The sequence below is a fragment of the Aspergillus tanneri genome (genome assembly GCF_003426965.1).
Source record: "Aspergillus tanneri strain NIH1004 chromosome Unknown AapTan_4_pilon_pilon_pilon, whole genome shotgun sequence".
NCBI lineage: Eukaryota > Fungi > Ascomycota > Eurotiomycetes > Eurotiales > Aspergillaceae > Aspergillus > Aspergillus tanneri.
The window spans coordinates 1,067,767-1,088,009 of record NW_022984631.1 but is presented as its reverse complement, the minus strand read 5'-3'; the positions used below and the strand labels follow the sequence as shown (position 1 = coordinate 1,088,009).

Below are 20,243 nucleotides of genomic sequence, written 5' to 3'. Positions count from 1 at the left end.
TTACTGGTATACCTGGTCTCCTTTTCGTCTGACTGGATCTTTTTCTATACGAGGACCTTAGGAATCTGACTACCGGGATCAAGTAATTCAGGTTGCCTGTTTCAGCTCCATGCACGGCGCCGATGACAGGAGGAATCGACCTACCTGATAATGAGGAAATGAAGGCATCCATGATATGCCAAGAACATGTACGTACTATCGATCTACGGAGTACGTACATGCGTACTTATTTCTACCCAATGTGAGACGGGTAGTCCATTTCCATTCCAGGTGTATTGGGTAGAAATATGATTGTGCAATATTGGGATACGTTTGGGTCAGCATCATTTGCTTGGATGGATTCAACCTTAAATCTTAGAGACTATTGACGTTTATACAGTAGATGCTTGGAGCTATTGTGTTGTATGTCTCTAATGCTACGGATCTTCGTTCTATTGTTGTGTGGGGTCCTTCATGGAGTGTGCTTCCTTCGACCGAATCTGATACACCGCGTTTGTGCAAATCGGCTTCGTGACGATACCGGCAGTTTCTGTTCCTGGGTTCCAGGTGAGCCTGAACTACGGAAGAGATAAACACCAATGGAGGAAAACAGAGAGCCATGTGATCATTAAATTCACGATAGATACCTAACTATAAACCTGCATTATTACATGAGGGCCAATGCGATGGCATCATCGTGGCCCCTGTTGGCTGTGAACGCTCCTCATGGATCGCCTTCCAAAAAGCCCGCGCGCAAATCGTATACGGGGTCGGGTCGCTCGGGGAGAAATGATGATTTTTTTTTTTTTTTTCTCAATATTTCCAATCTGCCTTCACCGGTCCGTCGGTCCCTCTGTTCGATCCCATGACTTGCCGCTGGATACCATGGGGCAGGTCACCCCGGCCACAAGGGGTTGAGCGTAGGTAGATCATGGGTTTTCCATGGCCTCAGCTGAGCGGTTCCTGCATGGCTCAGTCCTGCCTCCCTCATCCCTTGCCTATCCTATCCACTGAATCGGAACCGGGTGGCCTCTAACCGGCCTAGTCCTTCCCTAGGTGCCACGTTTCGTCGCCGGTACGAATGGGTAAAGTCTGTGTGGCGCCCGTTAGCTCAGTGGATCACCGCAAGCTGGAGATCAATCTCACCTTGTAGAAGGACGCGAATCTTTCGGAGCTCGCCCGATTGTACCCTATCGGAAATACCTTTTAGCAACCGTTCCGCTTCATTCGGCTTCATGGTGCCGGCGGGTAGCATCTGGAGAGTCGTGTGAAGCCAAACCCCGGCCTGTTGAGGCATCAATTCAAACAGCGACATCATCACACTGGATGCGTCGGCGAAGCAATCCACAGGGAACGAGAACATCATGCCCGCGAGGATACGCTGGGACAGCTCCTGACCTTGCGAGGCAATTAGCTGCTTGACTGCCTCGCGGATCTCTGGGGGATTCGTATATGGATCTCCGTTAGAGCTGGTGAAACCAGAAACTGCCGGCCTCTCAAATGCGAAACTAAACAGGTCGTGGTAGTAATGTAGTGTGGCAATAAGCGGGTCAACTTGCTGCAATGTGAGTGCGCTCAACGCCGCGGAGAAAATCGGCACCGAAAGAGACGACGTGATGCATTCCCTAGGATAGTATCGAACGGCATCTGAGGAAAGTCTGTAGAAGTCTTCGATCACTAGTCACATTCGTCGTCAGCACAATCCCCATAGTGAACCGGAGGACGACAAGCTTACCGTCCGGCAAATTTTCTGGTGGTAGATCGTTTAGAATACGCAGGAATGCAGTTGACTGTTGCTCATAGAATTGAAAGACTGCTCTGCTAGTTCCCGGATCGACGTATTCAGCCCCCTCTGAAAATTCGCGCACAACAGCATCGGTTGCCCACAAGAAGCACCCCTCCCGTGACGCTTGAAACCCGTCGGCAAGGCTTTGCGCAAGAACAGGCAGAAGAGGGGTCATGGCCGTTCGGTAGGAGGTGAGCATGTTCCTCCAGCAACGGCACACGCGCTCTAGGATAGGTGTAGATGCGGTGAAGTTCATAGCAAGGGCCGTCATGATAGGTAAGATCTCGCCACAGTATTTGACGGCTGGATTCTCTTTGCCCTGAGCAACGAAGGGGTTGACGACGTATACAAAAATCGTAATCAACTGAAGATGATCTATGGTAGGTTAGTTTAATGCATTTCTTCTGCATAGCGCCGCAAGATACATACCAGCAACAGCACGCTGGCTTTGTTCATCCTTGGCGTTATTCGCTAAGTTCACGATCCGGTTCATGATAGGGTCACAGAATATTTTCATAGTTTCATAGATTTTGTGAGGTGGCTGCATGGCAACAACGGCCGCCACACCCTCAGTTACTTCCTCCTGGCTCGTCGGCTTTAACTTGTCAAGCACCGACTCATAGAACGAATGAAGTTGGGTAATGTGACCTCCCAGGAGCTTCTGGCAGTCAGTTCCGAGGTATTTGAAAGCCAAGGCCGAAGCCTGCACGACTTCAGAGGAGCTGTGTTGGAATCCGGAGATAACATAGTTCAGCTGTGCTTCGAGGGTTTCGGGGTGTTGTGCTGTCCATTCAGTGTACCGAGCAAGTGCCATGATGGCCTGGAATCGGACCTTCTCCTGGTTTGGTATCTGTACAACCAGAGGGATCACTTGAGCTAAAAGCGCATTATTCTCTCCCGGATCAACCATGCGGCCCATAGCTCGCAAGCTGAAAAGCGGCGCTTCGAGTTCCTGCCAGTTCGGGACATGCTCATCGCTGGCCTGAGACGCATACTTGGAAACCCAGTGTTGGATCAGTTGATATGCTTTAGTCAAGCACTCAGTAACTCCAATAACAGCGCAGCAATCCTTCAGCACATCTCCCATTGAGTGACGGAAGTGGCGGAATTTTTCTTCCTGCTCCCTGTCGCCACCAAAAAGATCAGATTCCCCTTCTTCTGGGTGTGGGTACTGAAGGTGTTTGACCATAATATCCACCAGCTTAGAGAAGATATCGCTAAAGCCTACTCGTGCTTCCGCATATCGATCTATAATCACATATTGCTTTAATTCGTACCAGAAGACAAAGGTAAGCGAAATGGCATCACGTTCCCAGTCTCGAGCGCAGCATTCCAGGACTGCCTCGACCAGGCCTCGGAATTCAGACGGAAGACGTGCGATCAATATAACCCAAGCTTCACCTGCCTCAGCAAAGAGCCTAGTAATTCCTCGATACGCATCTGTATCTTCGGCTTCGGCGAATTCGGCGATCTTCGGACGGAGGGACATTAAGCGTGGGTAGAGCGCCTGGATAATGGGTAGCGAGTCATCAACCTCTCGCGTATCTCTGTACAGCGTGCACATGCAATCAACGGCGGAGTCGAGGGACGTATCATTATCCAGAGCCTTAAGAATGACATCCATTAAGGGCGAGTCAACTATCTTCGACGCCGGAATTTCGCGCATCCAAGAAGTAATGCAATCCAGAAGGCGCGGGTTGGTAGCTGCGGACGCTAAATCAGGATTGGTGCTGTTAATAACATTGCCATACATCTGTCGAGAGAGACCAGGGATGTGTACATACGAGACGACTGCGAATACTGTATCAAAAGATGCATCACTTGCTCCGCATTGTCCTCCAAGAGTTCCTTTGTCCTGGAGACAAGATCCTCTTCCTATTTCAGGCCAGTGTATTAGATTCGGGGATATTTATTTCACGAAGTCAAATCACCGACGATCGCAGTGAGACGAGGGGGCGGATGGATGGGACAATGGATTTGTCGAACATACACTCAAGTTTATTTTGCGACCTTCCGTAACTTCTTCTGGGAGGATCTTTAGAAACTCCAGAACACAGTCACCCGCGCTGCTTCCCAAAGCGGAGCCGACAGATGCGAGAATATCCTTCCACTCAATCATCTGGACGGCGAGACTCGCCAAACATACGCATAGCTGTGTTTGTATCGGGCGGGGGCCTGATGCAAAGACTACGAGCAGACCCATTACCGAATCTCGCAAAGCTAGTACCGATTCCGTGGGTAACTGATCCAAATCAAATGTGATCTAATGCGGTCAGCATGCTAGCATTACCCTGGTCTAGAGGCCGCCTAGCTTTACCTTCCCCTTCAACGTGGTCGCTGCGAATAACTTGGCCTCGACGGGGACATCTGGGGACTGCAGAAGGTCATGGGTAATCGTCCACGCTTCGATCTAGAAGACAGTAGAGGCGGCATGGTCAGTTATGCTTGTCCCAGAGGGAAAGGGAATGATAGTATAGGGTAAGAACGGACTGATTTCTGGAACTTCTCAAGAAACTGATGAGCATGTGTCTTCTCGGTTCGTGAAACATTTCCTTGCATTGTAGCGACAGCCGCCAGAACGGGGCCAAAGGCCTGTCCTGCGGTACCCTCCTTACTAGACATTGTCGAATGAGGTGGGATGTTTTTTGTTCGGAGTAGAAGAAATGGGGATGAGGGGTTAAGAGCAGCCAAGACGACAGGCTCAATATCTATGGGATACAGTCATGAAAAACCATTAACTAAGTGATAAAAAGTATAAGCAAGAAAAATTATTCTGTCCTATGCTGTCTCAACGGTGGCGGAGAGAGGAGAGATGGGCTGGTTACCAGGAGTGTGAAGTGGGATGTGACGACCGTACCCAAATGGAAAAGTTGGAGCCGCAGCAGCAGTCCCGAAGCGGCACTGGGAAACCCGCGGCCAGACGAAGCTCTGCCATCATCTTTTCTCCCACACTCTCTCGCGACCCACGCAGCATCCTCATCTTCGACCGACCAGCTGCTATCGCAGGAGCTTGTTGTTATTTTGCTCCTCTGCATAGTTTATTCTCCTTGTATATCTTATTCCCCCCTTTCACCTCCGCACACACCATGACAGGTCGAGGAGGCGGCGGAGCCGCTCGCAAGACATTGCTTGCGCCGATTCATTTCATCTTCAAGCTTCTCCAGCAGCGATCTACGGTTTCGATCTGGCTTTACGAACAGCTTGCTTTCCGGATAGAAGGGAAAATTAGGGTAACCCTGCCCCTGTGCATTAACGCGAAGCAATTGTGCTCACTCGATGGTTTAGGGATTCGACGAGTTCATGAACTTGGTCATTGATGATGCGCAAGAGGTTAGATTGGCAACAAAGACCGAGGAGGAAAAGCGGAGGCCGCTAGGTATGAAATTTTCTATCCCCGCATATAGCCCCTTTGGCTTTTCTTCGTGACTGACGGATATCATCAACAATAGGTCAAATATTACTCAAGGGTGACAATGTGTCACTGATTCAGGCCGTCCAGTGATCCTGCACAGGAAATAGGAGGGAAAAGCCAGAAAATAGAAAAGGGACAAAATGTTTTCGTTATGTTACGACAAAATTTGTTTGTCTTTAATCAGAACTATCTACGCGTTGTCGGTCGGAGATAATTTACACGAGATTCTTGTCATGAGAGGAAAGTGGTTTCTGGGCTCAAACCCTGGCGGTAGCAGCACCGGTCATTGCCCACAATGAGAACATCTACTAGCCAGTCATGATCTGATACGGGGATTTCTTCGGTCGAAGGGAGCATTTGTTCCTTGAGACAGGGGGCAACTGTGCCAGATTTAGTCCTGATGGTATTTGGTTGGTTCTGACGTTTCGGGAGGCCTGTGTTTCTTACCGAGTAGAGGCATTTTTGGCGTCCAGGCCTTGCTCTCAGCCGCTTTAGAGTACCTAGTCAAAAAATGATCATAATATCCTTTCCCATGGCCTAGACGTCGAAATCCTTGATCGAAAGCCATTCCTGGCATCACGATCAAGTCGAGCCCAGATATTCCATCTGTAGCCTCCGAAGACCCTGCAGGAGTGACCCCGATTCCGCCAAAACAATTTTTTTTTACGGCTGCTTGGTCCTTGGTGAGTGATGGAATCCCCCATTTGTCGGGCGCAAGGGAGTTGAATTCATCCATCGAATCTAAGGCCAACATGTCCATGACCGATGTATTCTGCTGTGTCGTTGGTGACTCTAGGCTGTGAATATAAGGCACGAACACCTCTTTGCCATTCGTCAAGGCATCCTGGACGATCGCGGTAGTGGACAATTCCCCTGTCGGCATGGATAGATAGACTCCTATGCGTCGCGCACTGTGATATTCAGGTAGAGCGATTAATTTACCTGTGGCAACTCTGGCTGCGGAGTGTTAGCTTGTCTCGAAGGACAACCGTGAGCCGAAATGACGAGGCATTCTGACATTGATGGATAATGAAATCCGCGGGGATCTTTTGGAGGACATCGCGCATTTTTTTGCGAAGATCCTTTTTGGCTGCTTGCAAACCCGCCATCATATTTTCTACCTGAATGATAACAGAAGTACCCAGATGTCTCGGAGTTTATATTGATATCTTGGATGAAAACTATAAAATATAAATCACCAACGGGTAGTTGATGTCTCGAAGGTATATGTCTGGATCGATGGGGCTTGGCACATTGCTGCTTTGTAGTTTGCGTGATTGGATCGACATTAAGTACATAACTCCACTGCCGGAAGGGCAGCCAGGATGCCTTCGCCCTTTCTGGGTGCCTTTCACATCTCTGTGATACTCTAGCATATACCGTGTCTATCAGCCTTCATTCTGGTGGAGAGAATTAACAAGATGATTGCAGTATACTTCTATCTTGGCTGTCTTATATCGGCCGTGAGTGCCGGCCGTGTGTCCGATCTAGTCGGTACCTGGTCAACAAAGTCCCGCAGCGTTATGACAGGTCCAGTATGCTCTGCACATGCGTCGAGTTGTTTGTTTATGGAGGTATTAATATACCGGACAGGGCTTCTATGACCCCGTCAATGACAAGCTTCTTGAACCAAATCTGACTGGTATCTCCTACTCGTTTACCGAGGACGGCTACTATGAGGAAGCATACTATCGCGCCCTTGCTAATCGTTAGTCCCTATATACTCTGGCATCTCCATTGCCCTAATGGCGACCCGTGCTGACGCGTGAAATTGTAACTATAGCCGTGAATCCTGCTTGTCCCAAAGGCATCATGCAATGGCAACATGGTACATTTACCTTGGGCAAAGATGGTTCCCTGCATTTGCAGCCAATCGAAGTGGACGGCCGTCAGCTGATGTCCGATCCATGCGCATCTTCTCAGGGGACCTACACAAGATACAATCAATCGGAAAAATTTAATGTATATATGGTCACCTTGCGCGTTCATCTCCGCCATCGCTGACGATGTTGTAGTCTTTCAAGGTGTCCACCGATGCTTACCATAACATTATGCGACTGGACCTACATGCTTTTGATAACTCTCCCATGCATCCAATGTACCTCGCTTTCAGACCACCACAGATGCTCCCTACGAAATCCCTGGACTCGTTGTCGAAAGGTAAACGCCATGTTATTAGGGATACTGGGTCGTCTTTCCGTGTGAGAGACTCGATCAAACGAGAGGAGATCGTTAATCCCGACCGGTGGCTGTGGCTCGGTGTTTTCATGACCGCACTTGGTGGGATTACCGTGTTTTATTCCTGATCCATCTCGTTCACTGGTCAATTATGTTACGGCGCATCGAAAGGCTGGTTAATGACAAAGTTGGATGACAGGGTTGGGGTTCGGGAGCTATATACGGGGAGGAGATTTGGGTCATATTCCTTCAATATGCTTTGGGTATTTCGAGAGCGGATGTATGATCTATTATCTTTTCTTTTCTCCCTTGTCATTTTTCTGTTATTCATATGAACATAATAAAATGCAATATACAGAAGCCTTCCATGTGCTGTTCCTTTCTAAATTTTGAACTAATCAATGCTTGCTACCTTCTCTGCACCCATCGGTAAATGTAGAGCAGTTATCAATTCATAATATACACATATATAATACACAGGTTTTCACTGCGTCTTCTAGGCTGCAGCAACCATCTTTTTCGCAATACGTGCAACTTCGGCTCTTTCTGCTGGCTTGCCGTCCAAGGCGCCTCCGGGAGCAAAGAGGGACTTCAGCAACGACCCGACGTTCGGCTTGTTGGGTCCCTCCTGTAACTTGGCAATCTCCTGCGAGATGATCTGATGGACTTCATCCAGGCTTATGGTTTCGACCTGGCCAGCATATTCCTCCAGGATGGCCACCTGTTTGTCCTCGTTTTCCTGGAGATCAGCCCGATTGGCGTCGGCAAATTGTTGCGAGGCCTCTTTGGAGGCCGCTGCACGCTTCCGAATTAATGACAAAAGCTGCAGATCCGTTTGAATGGGCGAGGATGTCTTCGCTGCGTTGTTCGTCTCGGAGATCAGAGCGCGAAGAACGTTTAACCTATCCAGGACTCAGTCAGCCCTGCGCACACACTGAAGTATTCCCACTCGTACCGTACCTATCCTTATCCTTAGCTCTCATGGCAACCTTAAGGTCCGAGCGGATTTTAGCCATCAAAGGTGGTGAAGTAGGGCTGGCAGTGGAGTTCCATCGCACTGGGCGCAGGTTTAGGCGAGTGGTGAATCTTAAAGACTGGAACATCATGTATGAATTTTGGTCCTAGAACCAGCAAAGAGGAATTGGATAGGATAAAGAATAAGAAAAACAAGTACTATTATCACGGTGCGCCGAGTGAAGCAATGAAATCATTGCCGGGAAAGCCTAAAGGCGGAGAGCCACGATCTGCCGGGCCCGTGCACAATTTTGTTTCTCTCCTGCTTAGTCTTCATATTGTTATTACGATTTTACTTGCCAAGCAGTTGGATTCTCGTCAATCGACCATTCGTTCAGTCGCCTTTGTAGAGGAACGCTATCCATCGCCCTGCGACTCCTCCTCCTTCTCTTCCTCCTGCCCCTCATAATTTGTCACTCCCCGGCTTCACCTCTCTCCTCCCTTCGAGCTTTGCGCTGATCAAATCTCGACAAACGCCGGGGAGCGCAACGATTCCCCAAGGCTGCATACGAGCTGCCAGACGGCACGATGTCCTATCCTAATCTGCCTCCGACGCTCACGCCCCAGAGGCCACTGCCTGGCGCCTATTTCCAGACTCCTGCCCCAAGCAATGCTCCGAATGCGCCGACCTTCTCTTCCAAACCGACTCCTGCCGCCGCAGAACAACCTTCTCCGGCCTCTCTTCCCAAGCTTCCTCCGGCTGCTTCGAAGTCCAAGAGCCAGACTTTGAGCACGGAGGAACGGGCGGCACGAACAGTCAATGATACTCTGGCTCAGGAGGCTCGCTACCCTGACTTGGACAGCTACCTTTCCCGTAAGTGAACGATGATCTAGCCAGATACCTTGATCGTGTGCTAACTACGTTTCTGCAGAAGGATTTTCGTCCGACTATGACATTCCAGCGTCACTGTCATGGGCCCCCTTTCAGAAAGTGAAGATGTATAATATCCCTGATCAAATTTTTGATCAGTATAATCGTGCTCAGGTCTCTACGAGCATGGGGCTGTTCGCCGAGTTGAATCATGCGTGGGTTGCTATTGACAATGCGCTCTACATTTGGAACTACACACATCCAAATCCTCAACTTGTGGGATTCGAGGAACAGCCGAATAGTATCAACACCGTTCGGCTCGCGAAGCCTCGTGCTGGGGTATTTTTGCCGTCTATTACTCACCTGCTTGTTATATCAACGACGGCCGACATAATTCTCCTTGGAATGGGTTGCGAGACGGCAGCCGGAGGGTCGCGCCAAGTGACATTATACCAAACCGGCATGTCTGTGTCAATCCGTGGCTTGGACATTGACGTTGTAGCATCTTCTGACGCAACTGGCCGTATCTTTTTCGGGGGCTCGTCAGACAATGATGTCTATGAGCTCATCTATCAGCAGGAGGAGAAATGGTTCCAAGGCCGGTGCTCAAAGGTGAACCACACAAGCTCTCGCCTCTCGGCTCTCACGCCCAGCCTCAGTTTTACTCAGAAAACATTGGAGAGTGTGGCGCAGATGGAAATCGACGACAGCAGGAGACTGCTTTATACGTTGTCATCATCCTCTACAATAAGGGTTTTCCACATGAAACCAGATGGAACAGTTGTCTTGGCAATTACGAAGCCCGCCCTTGACATTTACGCTAACATTGGACATATTATCCCGTCAAATGAGAGTCTTAATCCCAAAGTTCGGATTGTCTCCATCAGTCCTATCCCTGCTGCTGAGGCATCGAGGTATCATCTAATGGCAACCACTGCCACTGGGTATCGTATCTATTTGAGTGCCACTGGATCTTTTAACTGGACGCCAGCACCAAATAGTGCTAGTGCACCCACGAGCATGCAAGCTCACCATGTGAAGACTCCCCCTTTTGATACTGTTCCAACTGGTACGGTGGATCCGGGACTCCAATCCCAAACGCGCTTTCAGCCTTCAATAGCGTCGAAGGTTCCCATACATTCTCTGGATCCTACTCGGTTTACTGTGCGGTACCCGCCAGGTTATTTCTTTTGCTTCACGTGTAAAGACTCAACGCAGAAAACTGACACGCTTTTCGTATCTTCCCCTGATTCGGGGCGTGTGGCTAGATATCAAGAGAGTGTGCTCCCTGCAAAGGCTGGTGAGACAGCGATTTGGCTTTCCCTGGGCAGTAGAGCGGAGGACGTCGGTCTATGCTCGCCAGCCTCCGCAGCGTCCACAACTCCTGGAGGATTCGGCAATGAGCTTGCCGTCCAATTTGACAACCCGGCGGCGGAGGTCGCCATCTTGACCAACACCGGAATCCATGTTATTCGACGACGGCGCTTGGTTGACATATTTGCGGCGCTGGCGCGTGCTGGTGGAGGAGATGAGGGGCTGGATGGTGAGGTCAAAAGCTTCATCCGCACCTACGGCCGGAGTGAGACTCTAGCGACTGCGCTGGCTGTCGCATGTGGCCAAGGGGTGGAAATCTCAACAGATTCGCGACTCACTCAGATCAACGATCCCGACGTCTTGGAGTTTGCACGCAAGGTATTCATTGAATACGGAGGAAAGCCGGCGGTGAATGAAAATGCGGTTGCGGACAACTCCGCTGCTGCGCTCGATGCGGTGGTGCCATCCCCGCGGCACGCGGGAATCGCTCTCTACCTCTCTAGGCTTTTACGGTCGATTTGGAATAAGGAAATCGCCAAGGTAGCAAGTTCGCCCAATGGAGCACAGACGATTTCCGCCTCAGTTGCTGCAGCCAAGTTGCAGAGCGTTCAACGGGATCTGTCCGCTTTGCAGGACTTTTTCAAAACGAATAAGAGTTTTATCGAGGGATTAAGCGGCCCAGAAGCTCTGGCGCGTGTGTCTACAAAGCAAGAGGAAACAGCGCTGCAAGGAGAGCATAGAGCTCTCCACTCTCTGGTTCAGTTGGTCTCCCACACAATCGAAGGCATTTCGTTTGTTCTGGTTCTATTTGACGAGCGGGTTGATGAAATTGTGGCAACATTGCCAGATGAATCGAAGCAACGTTTCTTGAAGCTTACTTTCGAGGAACTTTTCAGCACCGGAAAAGGACACGACATTGCAAAGGAACTGGTCAAAGGAATTGTCAACAGAAATATTGCGAAGGGGTCCAACGTAGAAACGGTGGCTGATGCTCTCAGGCGACGGTGCGGTAGTTTCTGTAGTGCCGAAGATGTGGTCATCTTCAAGGCCCAGGAGCTTTTGAAGCGGGCTACTGAAGCCGGCGCAAACTCGGAGTTTGGCCGTAATCTGCTCAATGAAAGCCTACATTTGTTCCAGCAGGTATCCGAGAGTTTGCCCATGGATTACCTTGTCTCTGCAGTTGAAAGCTACATCTCAAATCAATTCTTCGCGGGTAGGTTATCCAGGCCCTGCATATACGCAGTACAATCTAACCTACGTGAACAGGAGCGATTCAGCTTTCTCTCCATGCTGCAGCCCGCTCGGACAAGGCCAATATGGCATTGTCATGGATTGTAGACGGACGTCCAGAAGAAGTATGTTTTTCGATGCGGCTGCGCCTTTCTGACCCAGCGCTGACATATTTCGTTAATAGGATTCTCGAAAGGACTATTTCTACTTCAGGAAGCAGTGCTATGACCTAGTTTTTAAGGTCGTCATTGCGGTCGACAGCCTTGTCGCTCATGATCCTGGCGTCATCGATGGACAACTAACACTCATTGCCAAACGGAAAAGTGAGGCATATGGGGTTATTACCGATTCTACTGACGAGGTGTTCTTGACCAGCCTGTATGACTGGTATTTGGAGCAGGGTTGGAGCGATCGTTTGTTGCAAATTGATTCTCGATTCGTGGTCACATATCTAAAGCGCAAGTCGACGGACGACATTTCCCATGCGGATCTCCTTTGGAAGTACTATGCGCAGTCAGAAAGGTTTTTCGAGGCAGCACAGGTCCAGTTTGAGCTTGCACAGAGTGCTTTCACTCTTCCTCTCGCCCGCAGGATCGAGTACTTGGGACGAGCCAGAGCCAATGCCTCGACATTCACATCTGATGTGGGGCGCCAGTCGCGGCAGCGATTAGTACGAGACATATCGAATTTGATTGATGTTGCGAATATCCAAGATGATCTCTTGCAACGCCTGAAGGATGACAACCGGATCGAATCGGCTCGGCGAGCCGAGGTTCTTCGTGATGTTGACGGTGCGATTATGGATATCAGCACGGTTAGTTGTTTTTCTTCTTTTGTACCACCCAGGAAAAAATTGGCAGTTGCTAACTTTCCATAGCTATTTAATCAATATGCAGACCCTGCCAGCTACTATGACATCTGCCTGCAAATATTCTTTGCAGCAGATTATCGGGACGCAGGCGACATCAGAGCTACCTGGCAGCACTTGCTCCAAACCATTCACGACGAGACGATCGAAAAGGGCGAAATACAGCCCTTCGAGGCAGTAATCGAAAAGGTGCGCAGCCTAGGCAGCCGGTTACGGATGTCTGAGACGGTATTCCCCATCCCATCCATCCTGCCCATGCTCGAGCGGTACGCCCTTGAGCACCAACGTGGCGTGGGTCCGCCAACATGGGTTATCGACCTGTTTCTTGATCTCAGCGTTGCATACGAAACCATCTACGCTGTCCTCGAATCGATGTTCTACGTTGACGAGGCACCTTTCCACGGCTCGAATCGGAAATACATCGCCAAGGACCTGCTCTATCTTATCGAGCGCTGGTTCCATGATACCGTGCGGCTCGGAGGAGTTGTCTTTGGCAGTGATGCGGTTGCCGAGCGCATTTCCGAAACCCTTGTTCTCCTGCAACAAGGAGGCATTGCGCCGGATCAAGTACAACTTGCTCAGGATCTAGGGAGGAGAATCGAAGATGTACTGCGGTAATACAGGATGTTTGTGTCTAATGAATAGTCATTTGTTTGCATATTGGCGGGAGTAAAATTCGTAAGAAGTAAACTATGTCGATACTCTTTACATGACCTGGCTCTGGCGTTTTGTTTGTCTTAAGATTTAGAAGAAATGCAGATTTGGTTTCGCTGGAATAGATCCTATTATTGAATATGCTTAAATGATCCATCAACACTACGTACTCTACCTATCTTTGAATATTAGACCTCGATCTAGCATTCCTATATTTACTATTAGATGGAAATATATAAATATCTTCTGATCATGAACTATTAAAATTATCATATTAAAGAGAACAGACAGATCAGATGCCAAGAGGTAGATAGATAACCAACAAAACAGGATAGAATACCAATGAGGACCGAAAAGGATCAAGCGTATCTATTAAAATACTGATAGAATAAAAACAAAATAAATAATAAAGAGGAGCGTGACTTGTCTAATGGACAAAGCTAAAACCGAACCCGCCGTCTATCAACTAAGCCGAGGTATCAAACAAAACAAATTCCCAAAAAAAAAAAAAAAAAATTAAAAAAAAAAAAAAAAAAAAAAAAACAAAAAAATCCCAAAAAAAAAAAAAAAAAAATTAAAAAAAAAACAGCAATAAAGAAAACCTCCTGAACACAGGAAACAAAACAGAACAAAAACAGAAACAGAAACAGAAACCTGCAGATTTGACCATCACATTCAGATTCAGATTCAAGGCTGGATAGATGCAAGGCAGGAAATCGAACGTAATATCGGTGGGTGGTGGCAATTTATATCAAAAAGGAGAAATGAAAATAAGAAAGGGGAATCAACGCTTTCTTGCTGGCTTGCTTGATAAATCAATAGAATTATATCAATTGGTCGTAAAGTCACTCGAATTGATCATAGACTGGAATTGGTTTTTCACCCAATGCAGCCAGACGGAAAATATGGCGGAGTTTGGCGCCGTAGTCGTCATCTAGGTAGTCGACGATCGCGGAGTCTAGACAGTCAGTTTATTGTCTATTTGGTGTGTAGCTAAACTACATTGTTAGAGGGGGAGGACATACGAAGCGTGCACCGATTATCAAAAATGACAACCGTCTTCGGTTGCCATCTCACACGAGCTTGAAAGTCATGACCACTGATGATATGCTGCATGAGGAAATCCAAGAGCCAGCGCTGTTCGGGCTCCTTGAGACCCTGGATTTTGGTGACGAACTCGCCGTTGATGAAAAGACATTTTTCGCCCGTGACCGGGTGCACGCGAACAAGTGGGTGAGTGGTGTCGACAGGGTCCTTGCGAACAAGTCCTCCGGTTAGACGGGCGTGGTTGATCATTTTGGCCGAGGAATGGGTGACACGAAGGGTGTCGAGCCAGGAGGCGAGAGTGGGAGATAGACGCCTGAAACCTATTTAGTTCATGCCACCTTTATTTTTTTTTTTTTTTTTTTTTTTTTTTTTTTTTTTTTTTTTTTTTTTTTTGTGGTTGCCTATCGATGTACTTACTTGTAGGCCATATCGGTCGCGGCAAAAACGGTATCACCTCCCACTTCGGGACCTTCCAACAGCCCCAGCATGACGTAGCCTGGGGGCTGGATTTCATAACTCACATCCTGATGCCACAGGGTGGTGGTGGTGCGTTGTTCCAGGAAGCGCGAGATTTCTTCGCGATTTCCATCTCGATGGATGATATGGAATCCCGGGTGGCCGCGCACGCTCCCGGAGACGGGCTGGTAGTTCGGTTTTCCAAAATGGCTCATAAATGCCTCTTGGGCGGCCGGACCGTCGTCAATAAGGTCCTGATCCGGGAAGGCGACGACTTTGCGCTCGGAGACCAGCAGCGCAAGCTCGTCCTTGGCCGCATCGGTCAGCTGGTTCAGCTGTACGCCCTCGACGACCGTTCCCATGCGCGGCTGGATTTCCGTCACTTTGGCACCGGGCGTAAGAAGATTGCGCTTGGACTTGTCTGTTACGCGCAAGGCAGGATCCTCATAGGTGAATGGAGGTAGTGGATCGAACCAGATCTTGTCCCATGTTGGTAGATATTCCGGGTATCTGGTTCGCGCATGGGTTTCTTGGTTAACATCCATGTAAGGAATATTGATGTCATAGCTGATTGGTTCTTCTTCCTTATGAGCATTGACAGGCTGGGTCTTTTTTGGACGCAGAACGGGAGGGGGAGGAGAAGCAGGCATCGTGGTTGTCTTTACGGAGTGAGAAGGGTTGGAATTGAATCGCAAGTACAGACAAAGCCGAAGGGGATAGAAGAAAAGTATAGAAGGTAGTATAGTAGGTATTATAGAAGGCGTGTGTTATGCCGAAAGGGAAATAAAAGACGGGGAAGTAAAAACGGGCTTATGGTTGATGAATAGAAAAAGAAAGAAAATTGAAGAGGAGCACTTCAAGTATAAATAAAGAAAAATACGGCCTCCACTACGCCATCGCACTCAAGCGATAAAGGTACAACTTGCTTGAAGCAGGAATCCTAGCCAAGTGGATGATATGACCATGGCGGCACCAATGATCTGGCACCAAACGGGGACATGGCCTACACAATTAGGATGGGGACTATCCCTTTCATCTCCGATGCGGCGAACTTGCGCTGGGGATGCGCCAAACTATTCATGGCGGACGAAAACGTTTTCTCGATGTCATGACGACAGGGGGAGGAATCGGTCTTGACGGGTCTCGACATGTTAGGCCGGAGGACATTATAGGGGTGTGTGTGGGAGGGGGCGGCGGCAGGTCTGCGAGCCACTTAGAGAGCCGTATGACCGATGAGAAGGTCAAAAAAGGTGAAAGATGAGAGAACCGATAATAGTAGGAACGGACAGGCGAAGAGAAGACGCAGAGACAAAAAAAAAAAAAAAATAAAAAATAAAAAAAGAGAAGCGGTCAAGGGAGAGAGACAGCAGAGCCCAATGTACCGATATCCACCTTGATATAGCTCCCGCACCAAGAGAAACAGCAGCTGAGTAGAGACTTACGGGGAGGACTTGTTCCTCATGATGACCCAGAAATCAGAACCAACCCGGATCCTGCCATGATTGGACTACTCCGTATTCCCGCCGCCGTTGGATGGGCACTGTCTTCTCTCTGCTCCCGGCGTGTTCCGGTGGACTGGCTCATCGCTGTAGCAATTGATTCCATTCGTTTCTGGTGCGGTTTCACCGCTCAATCTGGCGCAACCCGGACGAACGATAAGAAGCCGAGCGGCTGCAGGAGGCCAAGTTAAGTGGAGCCATGCACCATGCACTTAACTTTTGAGTCTGTTTCGAGCCGGGTATGAGGCCGACGTTGGATCGCGGATGCAGTAGTCGCCCGAGACCCAGCTGCAGCTCTCAGTAGCTCTACTATCTTGCTTCGTCCTTGCATCAGTTGATGGGGGGGAAAGGGGGGGGGGGGGTAAAAAATCCCGGCTTCCAGGCCTGCTTCATGCTTGTCCAACTGCAATTGCATGTAGACTATTTTGTGTTATGTAACCTGCAATCCAATAATCGGGGGGCATTGCATCACTTGGTCAGGTCTTCCGCTGGTGGGCTGATTATCGATGTCGATAATGCGAATAGACCCTGTACAACATGAATCTATTTGTCTGTCTGTGTTCTTTTTCTCTTTCCCAATTTATTTTCCCCTTTTGATTGTGGTTTAATCCCTTAGTCATATCCCTGTTTAACCCGGATGCTCGACACAATAGACTCATTCCATAAATATCCAACCAAAATGATTTCCTGGCCTAACACCCAAACAAGGGGGCCAAAGGGACCACCGATAGACCCGGCCTTCTCTGATCGACCCTCATTTTATGCTAGTGTTTGGTCCTGCCCAATGTCCAGAAGCCCCGCCTGGTATATGAAGGATACGAGCATCGGTGTAATCCAGGGTCACACATGGGTGTCCCTCCTAGTGGACTTCCAAGCACCATCCTATGCAGGTATTCGCCCCAAACAAGGTCAATCAATTAATCGGGGCGGAGCGGCCAAAAGGATTTCCGACTGCGATTTGCGATTGGTTTCGAGCCAAGACTCTGGTGACGTCCATATTCATTTCGGAAAGACGATCCAATGCCCGTGGGCTATCCAGATTCCCCACAAATGCACATTAGCGCCGACGTTCGATCTTGACCCCAGAAGGAATATGGAATGTTTCCACACCCGTTTGGAAGGCCTATCGAAGCCTCGAACGAACAGTCCTCGAAAATTGGTCTGATCTCTCTGATATGGTGCTGTACCGTTCAATCGTGCTTGTGAACCTGGCCAAACCCAGCTTGCAGAGAGTTAAAAAAAAGGGTTAAAAAAATACAGAAATCTCAAGGCTCTAGATCTATCGGGTTGCAATTGAGACCGATGACTGAGTTAATCTGATACTTTGTCCTGGAAATTTCCTGCCATCTTTTTTTTACTACGCTTGGATTGGATGTTGCCTTGGAACACAAGCCTCGGGTGTCATGTTGATTTACCCCTAAAATGGGAAGCATCATGTCACTGAGCAGGATTCATTTTTTTTTTTTTTTTTTTTTTTTTACGGAAAAGGTTTCACTTTGACCAAAGGATTCGTGGAGGACACCTGGCATGGAAGTCGTTAATGATGAAGGCATTCTGTCGAGTACTTACGGAGTAGTAAATCGATGCTACTCTTGCAAACCTAGTATGAAGTAGAGCGGTCAAATATTTGGCCCCAAACCAACGTTCTGGGGAAATAGCCCTCAAAGGTACTCATTTGATGGTATCCATCATCCATTGATGCACTATGTGATCGATTAATGGCGGTGGTTCGGTAATAGTTTGGCGCTACCATGCAATCTTCCCGTGGCTTGCCCCAATGCGTTCATTCCAAAGACAGCCAGGTCGAACCGTAATTCGACAGGAGAGAAGGAAGTCCCGGGTTTGAGTACTTTTACTCTAAATGATACGTCTAGTGCAGTCAGGAAGTACGGAGTAGGTAGGTGGGATATGTGCATCCTGCAAACCGTAGAGAGATTGAGAGATAGAGTACGGAAGAATATTGGGCTGCTTTTCATCCTTGCAGTCTCGGCTAGGATTCCTGGAGGAAATGAGGACGATCCGTTTCCCGAACAAGGAGGTCCTCTGTATTCCAGGAGGGAGGGGGGAAAAGATCAGCCCCAAGGGGCTTGTCATCATTAGTGGACTGAGGGGCAAAATTTTGGCACCACAAACTTCCAATGACCTGATTACCAGGTCAAGGGGGAAAGGAAAAGTTGCGGTGAAGAGGCCCAAAATCGGGCAGGATCTCAGACATGTAAGACGATGTGTAGTTACCCGGTCGGCATTTCGTAGGATCGTTCTAAATTTTGCGAATGTGATATCATATGGGATGATGATTTAAACCTGGCATGATAAGATCGAAGAATAGCATAGTACGATGCAAGGCTGATCTGATGAGAAAGAGCGTGGAAGGAAAAAGCAATGAGGTCCTTGGACGACGGATTAGCATTTAGCTGTGCTCTGGCAACCTTGGTTCACATCACACTAGGACCTAACTTACCCGATTTGAGGTCCACGCAAGCTAAGCTTAAGCTATGTTTAGAGATTAGAATCGGGGAGGCGTGCAGGGCCGCGGCAACAAGAGAAAAAGCAAATATTCTCGTATCTTCCAGCCCTTTGGGTCTGGTGGAGGCTTTTCTTTTCTTTTCTTTTTTTTTTCCCCCTTCTTCCTTTTTTTAAACCGAGCCAGACGAGGTTCGTTCGATGTAATTCCGCCATGATGATTGCTTATTCCCGCCGATCACCTGACCCTGTCACCGCCGAGGCTGATTGTCTGTAGAGAATTACTGTAGAATTTCCATGTCAACATTGGATTGCTCCCCGGGCTTTCTCTCCCCACACCTACGCCTGGAAATCCTTCGACCCCGACAAAGTAGTTCCAACAGGCTTTCATCATGGCCAATCTGACCTCTTCGAGCCCAGTGTCCCTCTGGCGTCGTAAGCGCGACCTGATCTATTTCGTGTTTTTCGTAATCCATATTCCTATCGTCTTCTGTAAGTCACCCCACCCACACAGTCAATGTATATCCTACAGAAACCAAGCTAAGAAACATACACGATAGTGGTTGACACCGTCCATTTTCTCCCGTCATTCCTGACCTTCCAATTCTCCTACGATGTACGCGACTACTACTTCACCACCTACCAGGACAAATTCTTTGAGGATGGCACGCCGGGCTGGTTTATCTTCTTCAACCTGATGGAACTATACTACCACGGGCCACTGAGCATCTGGGCAGTTTGGGCACTGTGGAAAGGTACACCTGATAGATCCTATCATCCTTTCAATCATTTCGCGGGTTGATACTGACGCGGAGAAATCCCCCAACAGACCATCCTATGGTGCCCGTGCATCTTCTTATTTTCGGACTCCAGACTTTCATCACCACTATTGTGTGCTTGATTGAAATGATGGGGTGGGAAGATCGCACCGCGAGCCAGAAGCAGAATCTCTTGTCGCTGTATGCACCTTATGCGGCTCTAGGTAGGTTTTGTTTTCGTCTTGGATTGAGATGGGTGCTGTACTGACGAGGTTTAGGTGGATTGATGATGTTGGATATGATAGTCAGATTACAGCGTAGGCTTGTTGGTAAGTCGAAGCGCGATTGAGCTGGGCTTATGATGGATTTAGGGTGAAGGAGGGTATGATCGAGCTTGGATGTTATTGATGGTAGTGTTGGGTCGATTTTTTAGGATCCTGTGAAATAATGCTTTAATGACTTTCAGTACATTATTAACCCTTACAGGAGGAAGAATACACAAATGTGGCTTCATCTTGGCCAAACATGGACTTAGATTTATCACTTATCACAGGATCCATACATTACAGAAATCCATAAATCCATAAAATACAAGTGTAAACGCCGCGAACCAGGAAATACTTTATTAAAAAAACAGTGCCATGAAAACGCCTCATGAAGCGGATGGTCTGGTATCTATATTGTTATTGACTCATCCGCTAGCCCCTCATGGTCATGCAATAAACGACGTCACAGCAGAGATACAAGCCAAGATTGTCTCTCTTGCACCGTGCT

At 48.5% G+C, this 20,243-nt stretch overlaps 9 protein-coding genes across 9 annotated transcripts; 4 read left to right on the top strand and 5 right to left on the bottom strand.

Moving 5' to 3' along the window:
* Positions 1 to 982: 982 nt before the first annotated feature.
* MTR10 (nuclear import receptor MTR10) lies at positions 983 to 4,387 on the bottom strand (the record flags this gene model as incomplete). The annotated part of the gene is made up of 8 exons (XM_033570219.1): positions 983 to 1,071; positions 1,126 to 1,656; positions 1,715 to 2,140; positions 2,195 to 3,478; positions 3,550 to 3,640; positions 3,756 to 4,028; positions 4,083 to 4,175; positions 4,256 to 4,387. 8 exons carry the CDS (start codon positions 4,385 to 4,387, stop codon positions 983 to 985), a joined length of 2,919 nt encoding a protein of 972 aa, XP_033426251.1.
* A 239-nt stretch (positions 4,388 to 4,626) lies between these two features.
* SME1 (small nuclear ribonucleoprotein E) lies at positions 4,627 to 5,267 on the top strand (the record flags this gene model as incomplete). The annotated part of the gene is made up of 3 exons (XM_033570218.1): positions 4,627 to 4,995; positions 5,051 to 5,141; positions 5,215 to 5,267. The coding sequence occupies 3 exons, from the start codon at positions 4,627 to 4,629 to the stop codon at positions 5,265 to 5,267; spliced, it is 513 nt and encodes a 170-aa protein (XP_033426250.1).
* A 141-nt stretch (positions 5,268 to 5,408) lies between these two features.
* On the bottom strand, positions 5,409 to 6,286 carry ATNIH1004_005563 (5-formyltetrahydrofolate cyclo-ligase; the record flags this gene model as incomplete). Its single annotated transcript, XM_033570217.1, has 3 exons — positions 5,409 to 5,557; positions 5,625 to 6,134; positions 6,196 to 6,286. 3 exons carry the CDS (start codon positions 6,284 to 6,286, stop codon positions 5,409 to 5,411), a joined length of 750 nt encoding a protein of 249 aa, XP_033426249.1.
* A 312-nt stretch (positions 6,287 to 6,598) lies between these two features.
* Positions 6,599 to 7,483, top strand: ROT1 (Reversal of tor2 lethality; the record flags this gene model as incomplete). The annotated part of the gene is made up of 4 exons (XM_033570216.1): positions 6,599 to 6,712; positions 6,771 to 6,885; positions 6,961 to 7,139; positions 7,193 to 7,483. The coding sequence occupies 4 exons, from the start codon at positions 6,599 to 6,601 to the stop codon at positions 7,481 to 7,483; spliced, it is 699 nt and encodes a 232-aa protein (XP_033426248.1).
* A 368-nt stretch (positions 7,484 to 7,851) lies between these two features.
* ATNIH1004_005561 (uncharacterized protein) lies at positions 7,852 to 8,458 on the bottom strand (the record flags this gene model as incomplete). Its single annotated transcript, XM_033570215.1, has 2 exons — positions 7,852 to 8,257; positions 8,316 to 8,458. 2 exons carry the CDS (start codon positions 8,456 to 8,458, stop codon positions 7,852 to 7,854), a joined length of 549 nt encoding a protein of 182 aa, XP_033426247.1.
* Positions 8,459 to 8,897: 439 nt separating this feature from the next.
* Positions 8,898 to 13,210, top strand: ATNIH1004_005560 (putative non-repetitive nucleoporin; the record flags this gene model as incomplete). The annotated part of the gene is made up of 5 exons (XM_033570214.1): positions 8,898 to 9,183; positions 9,242 to 11,707; positions 11,761 to 11,849; positions 11,909 to 12,538; positions 12,602 to 13,210. 5 exons carry the CDS (start codon positions 8,898 to 8,900, stop codon positions 13,208 to 13,210), a joined length of 4,080 nt encoding a protein of 1,359 aa, XP_033426246.1.
* An 881-nt stretch (positions 13,211 to 14,091) lies between these two features.
* Positions 14,092 to 15,399, bottom strand: ATNIH1004_005559 (TauD/TfdA dioxygenase family protein; the record flags this gene model as incomplete). The annotated part of the gene is made up of 3 exons (XM_033570213.1): positions 14,092 to 14,204; positions 14,272 to 14,606; positions 14,711 to 15,399. 3 exons carry the CDS (start codon positions 15,397 to 15,399, stop codon positions 14,092 to 14,094), a joined length of 1,137 nt encoding a protein of 378 aa, XP_033426245.1.
* Positions 15,400 to 15,752: 353 nt separating this feature from the next.
* ATNIH1004_005558 (uncharacterized protein) lies at positions 15,753 to 16,211 on the bottom strand (the record flags this gene model as incomplete). Its single annotated transcript, XM_033570212.1, has 2 exons — positions 15,753 to 15,951; positions 16,192 to 16,211. 2 exons carry the CDS (start codon positions 16,209 to 16,211, stop codon positions 15,753 to 15,755), a joined length of 219 nt encoding a protein of 72 aa, XP_033426244.1.
* Positions 16,212 to 19,103: 2,892 nt separating this feature from the next.
* On the top strand, positions 19,104 to 19,790 carry ATNIH1004_005557 (EXPERA domain-containing protein; the record flags this gene model as incomplete). The annotated part of the gene is made up of 4 exons (XM_033570211.1): positions 19,104 to 19,203; positions 19,272 to 19,466; positions 19,541 to 19,670; positions 19,748 to 19,790. 4 exons carry the CDS (start codon positions 19,104 to 19,106, stop codon positions 19,788 to 19,790), a joined length of 468 nt encoding a protein of 155 aa, XP_033426243.1.
* Between the last annotated feature and the right edge of the window lie 453 nt (positions 19,791 to 20,243).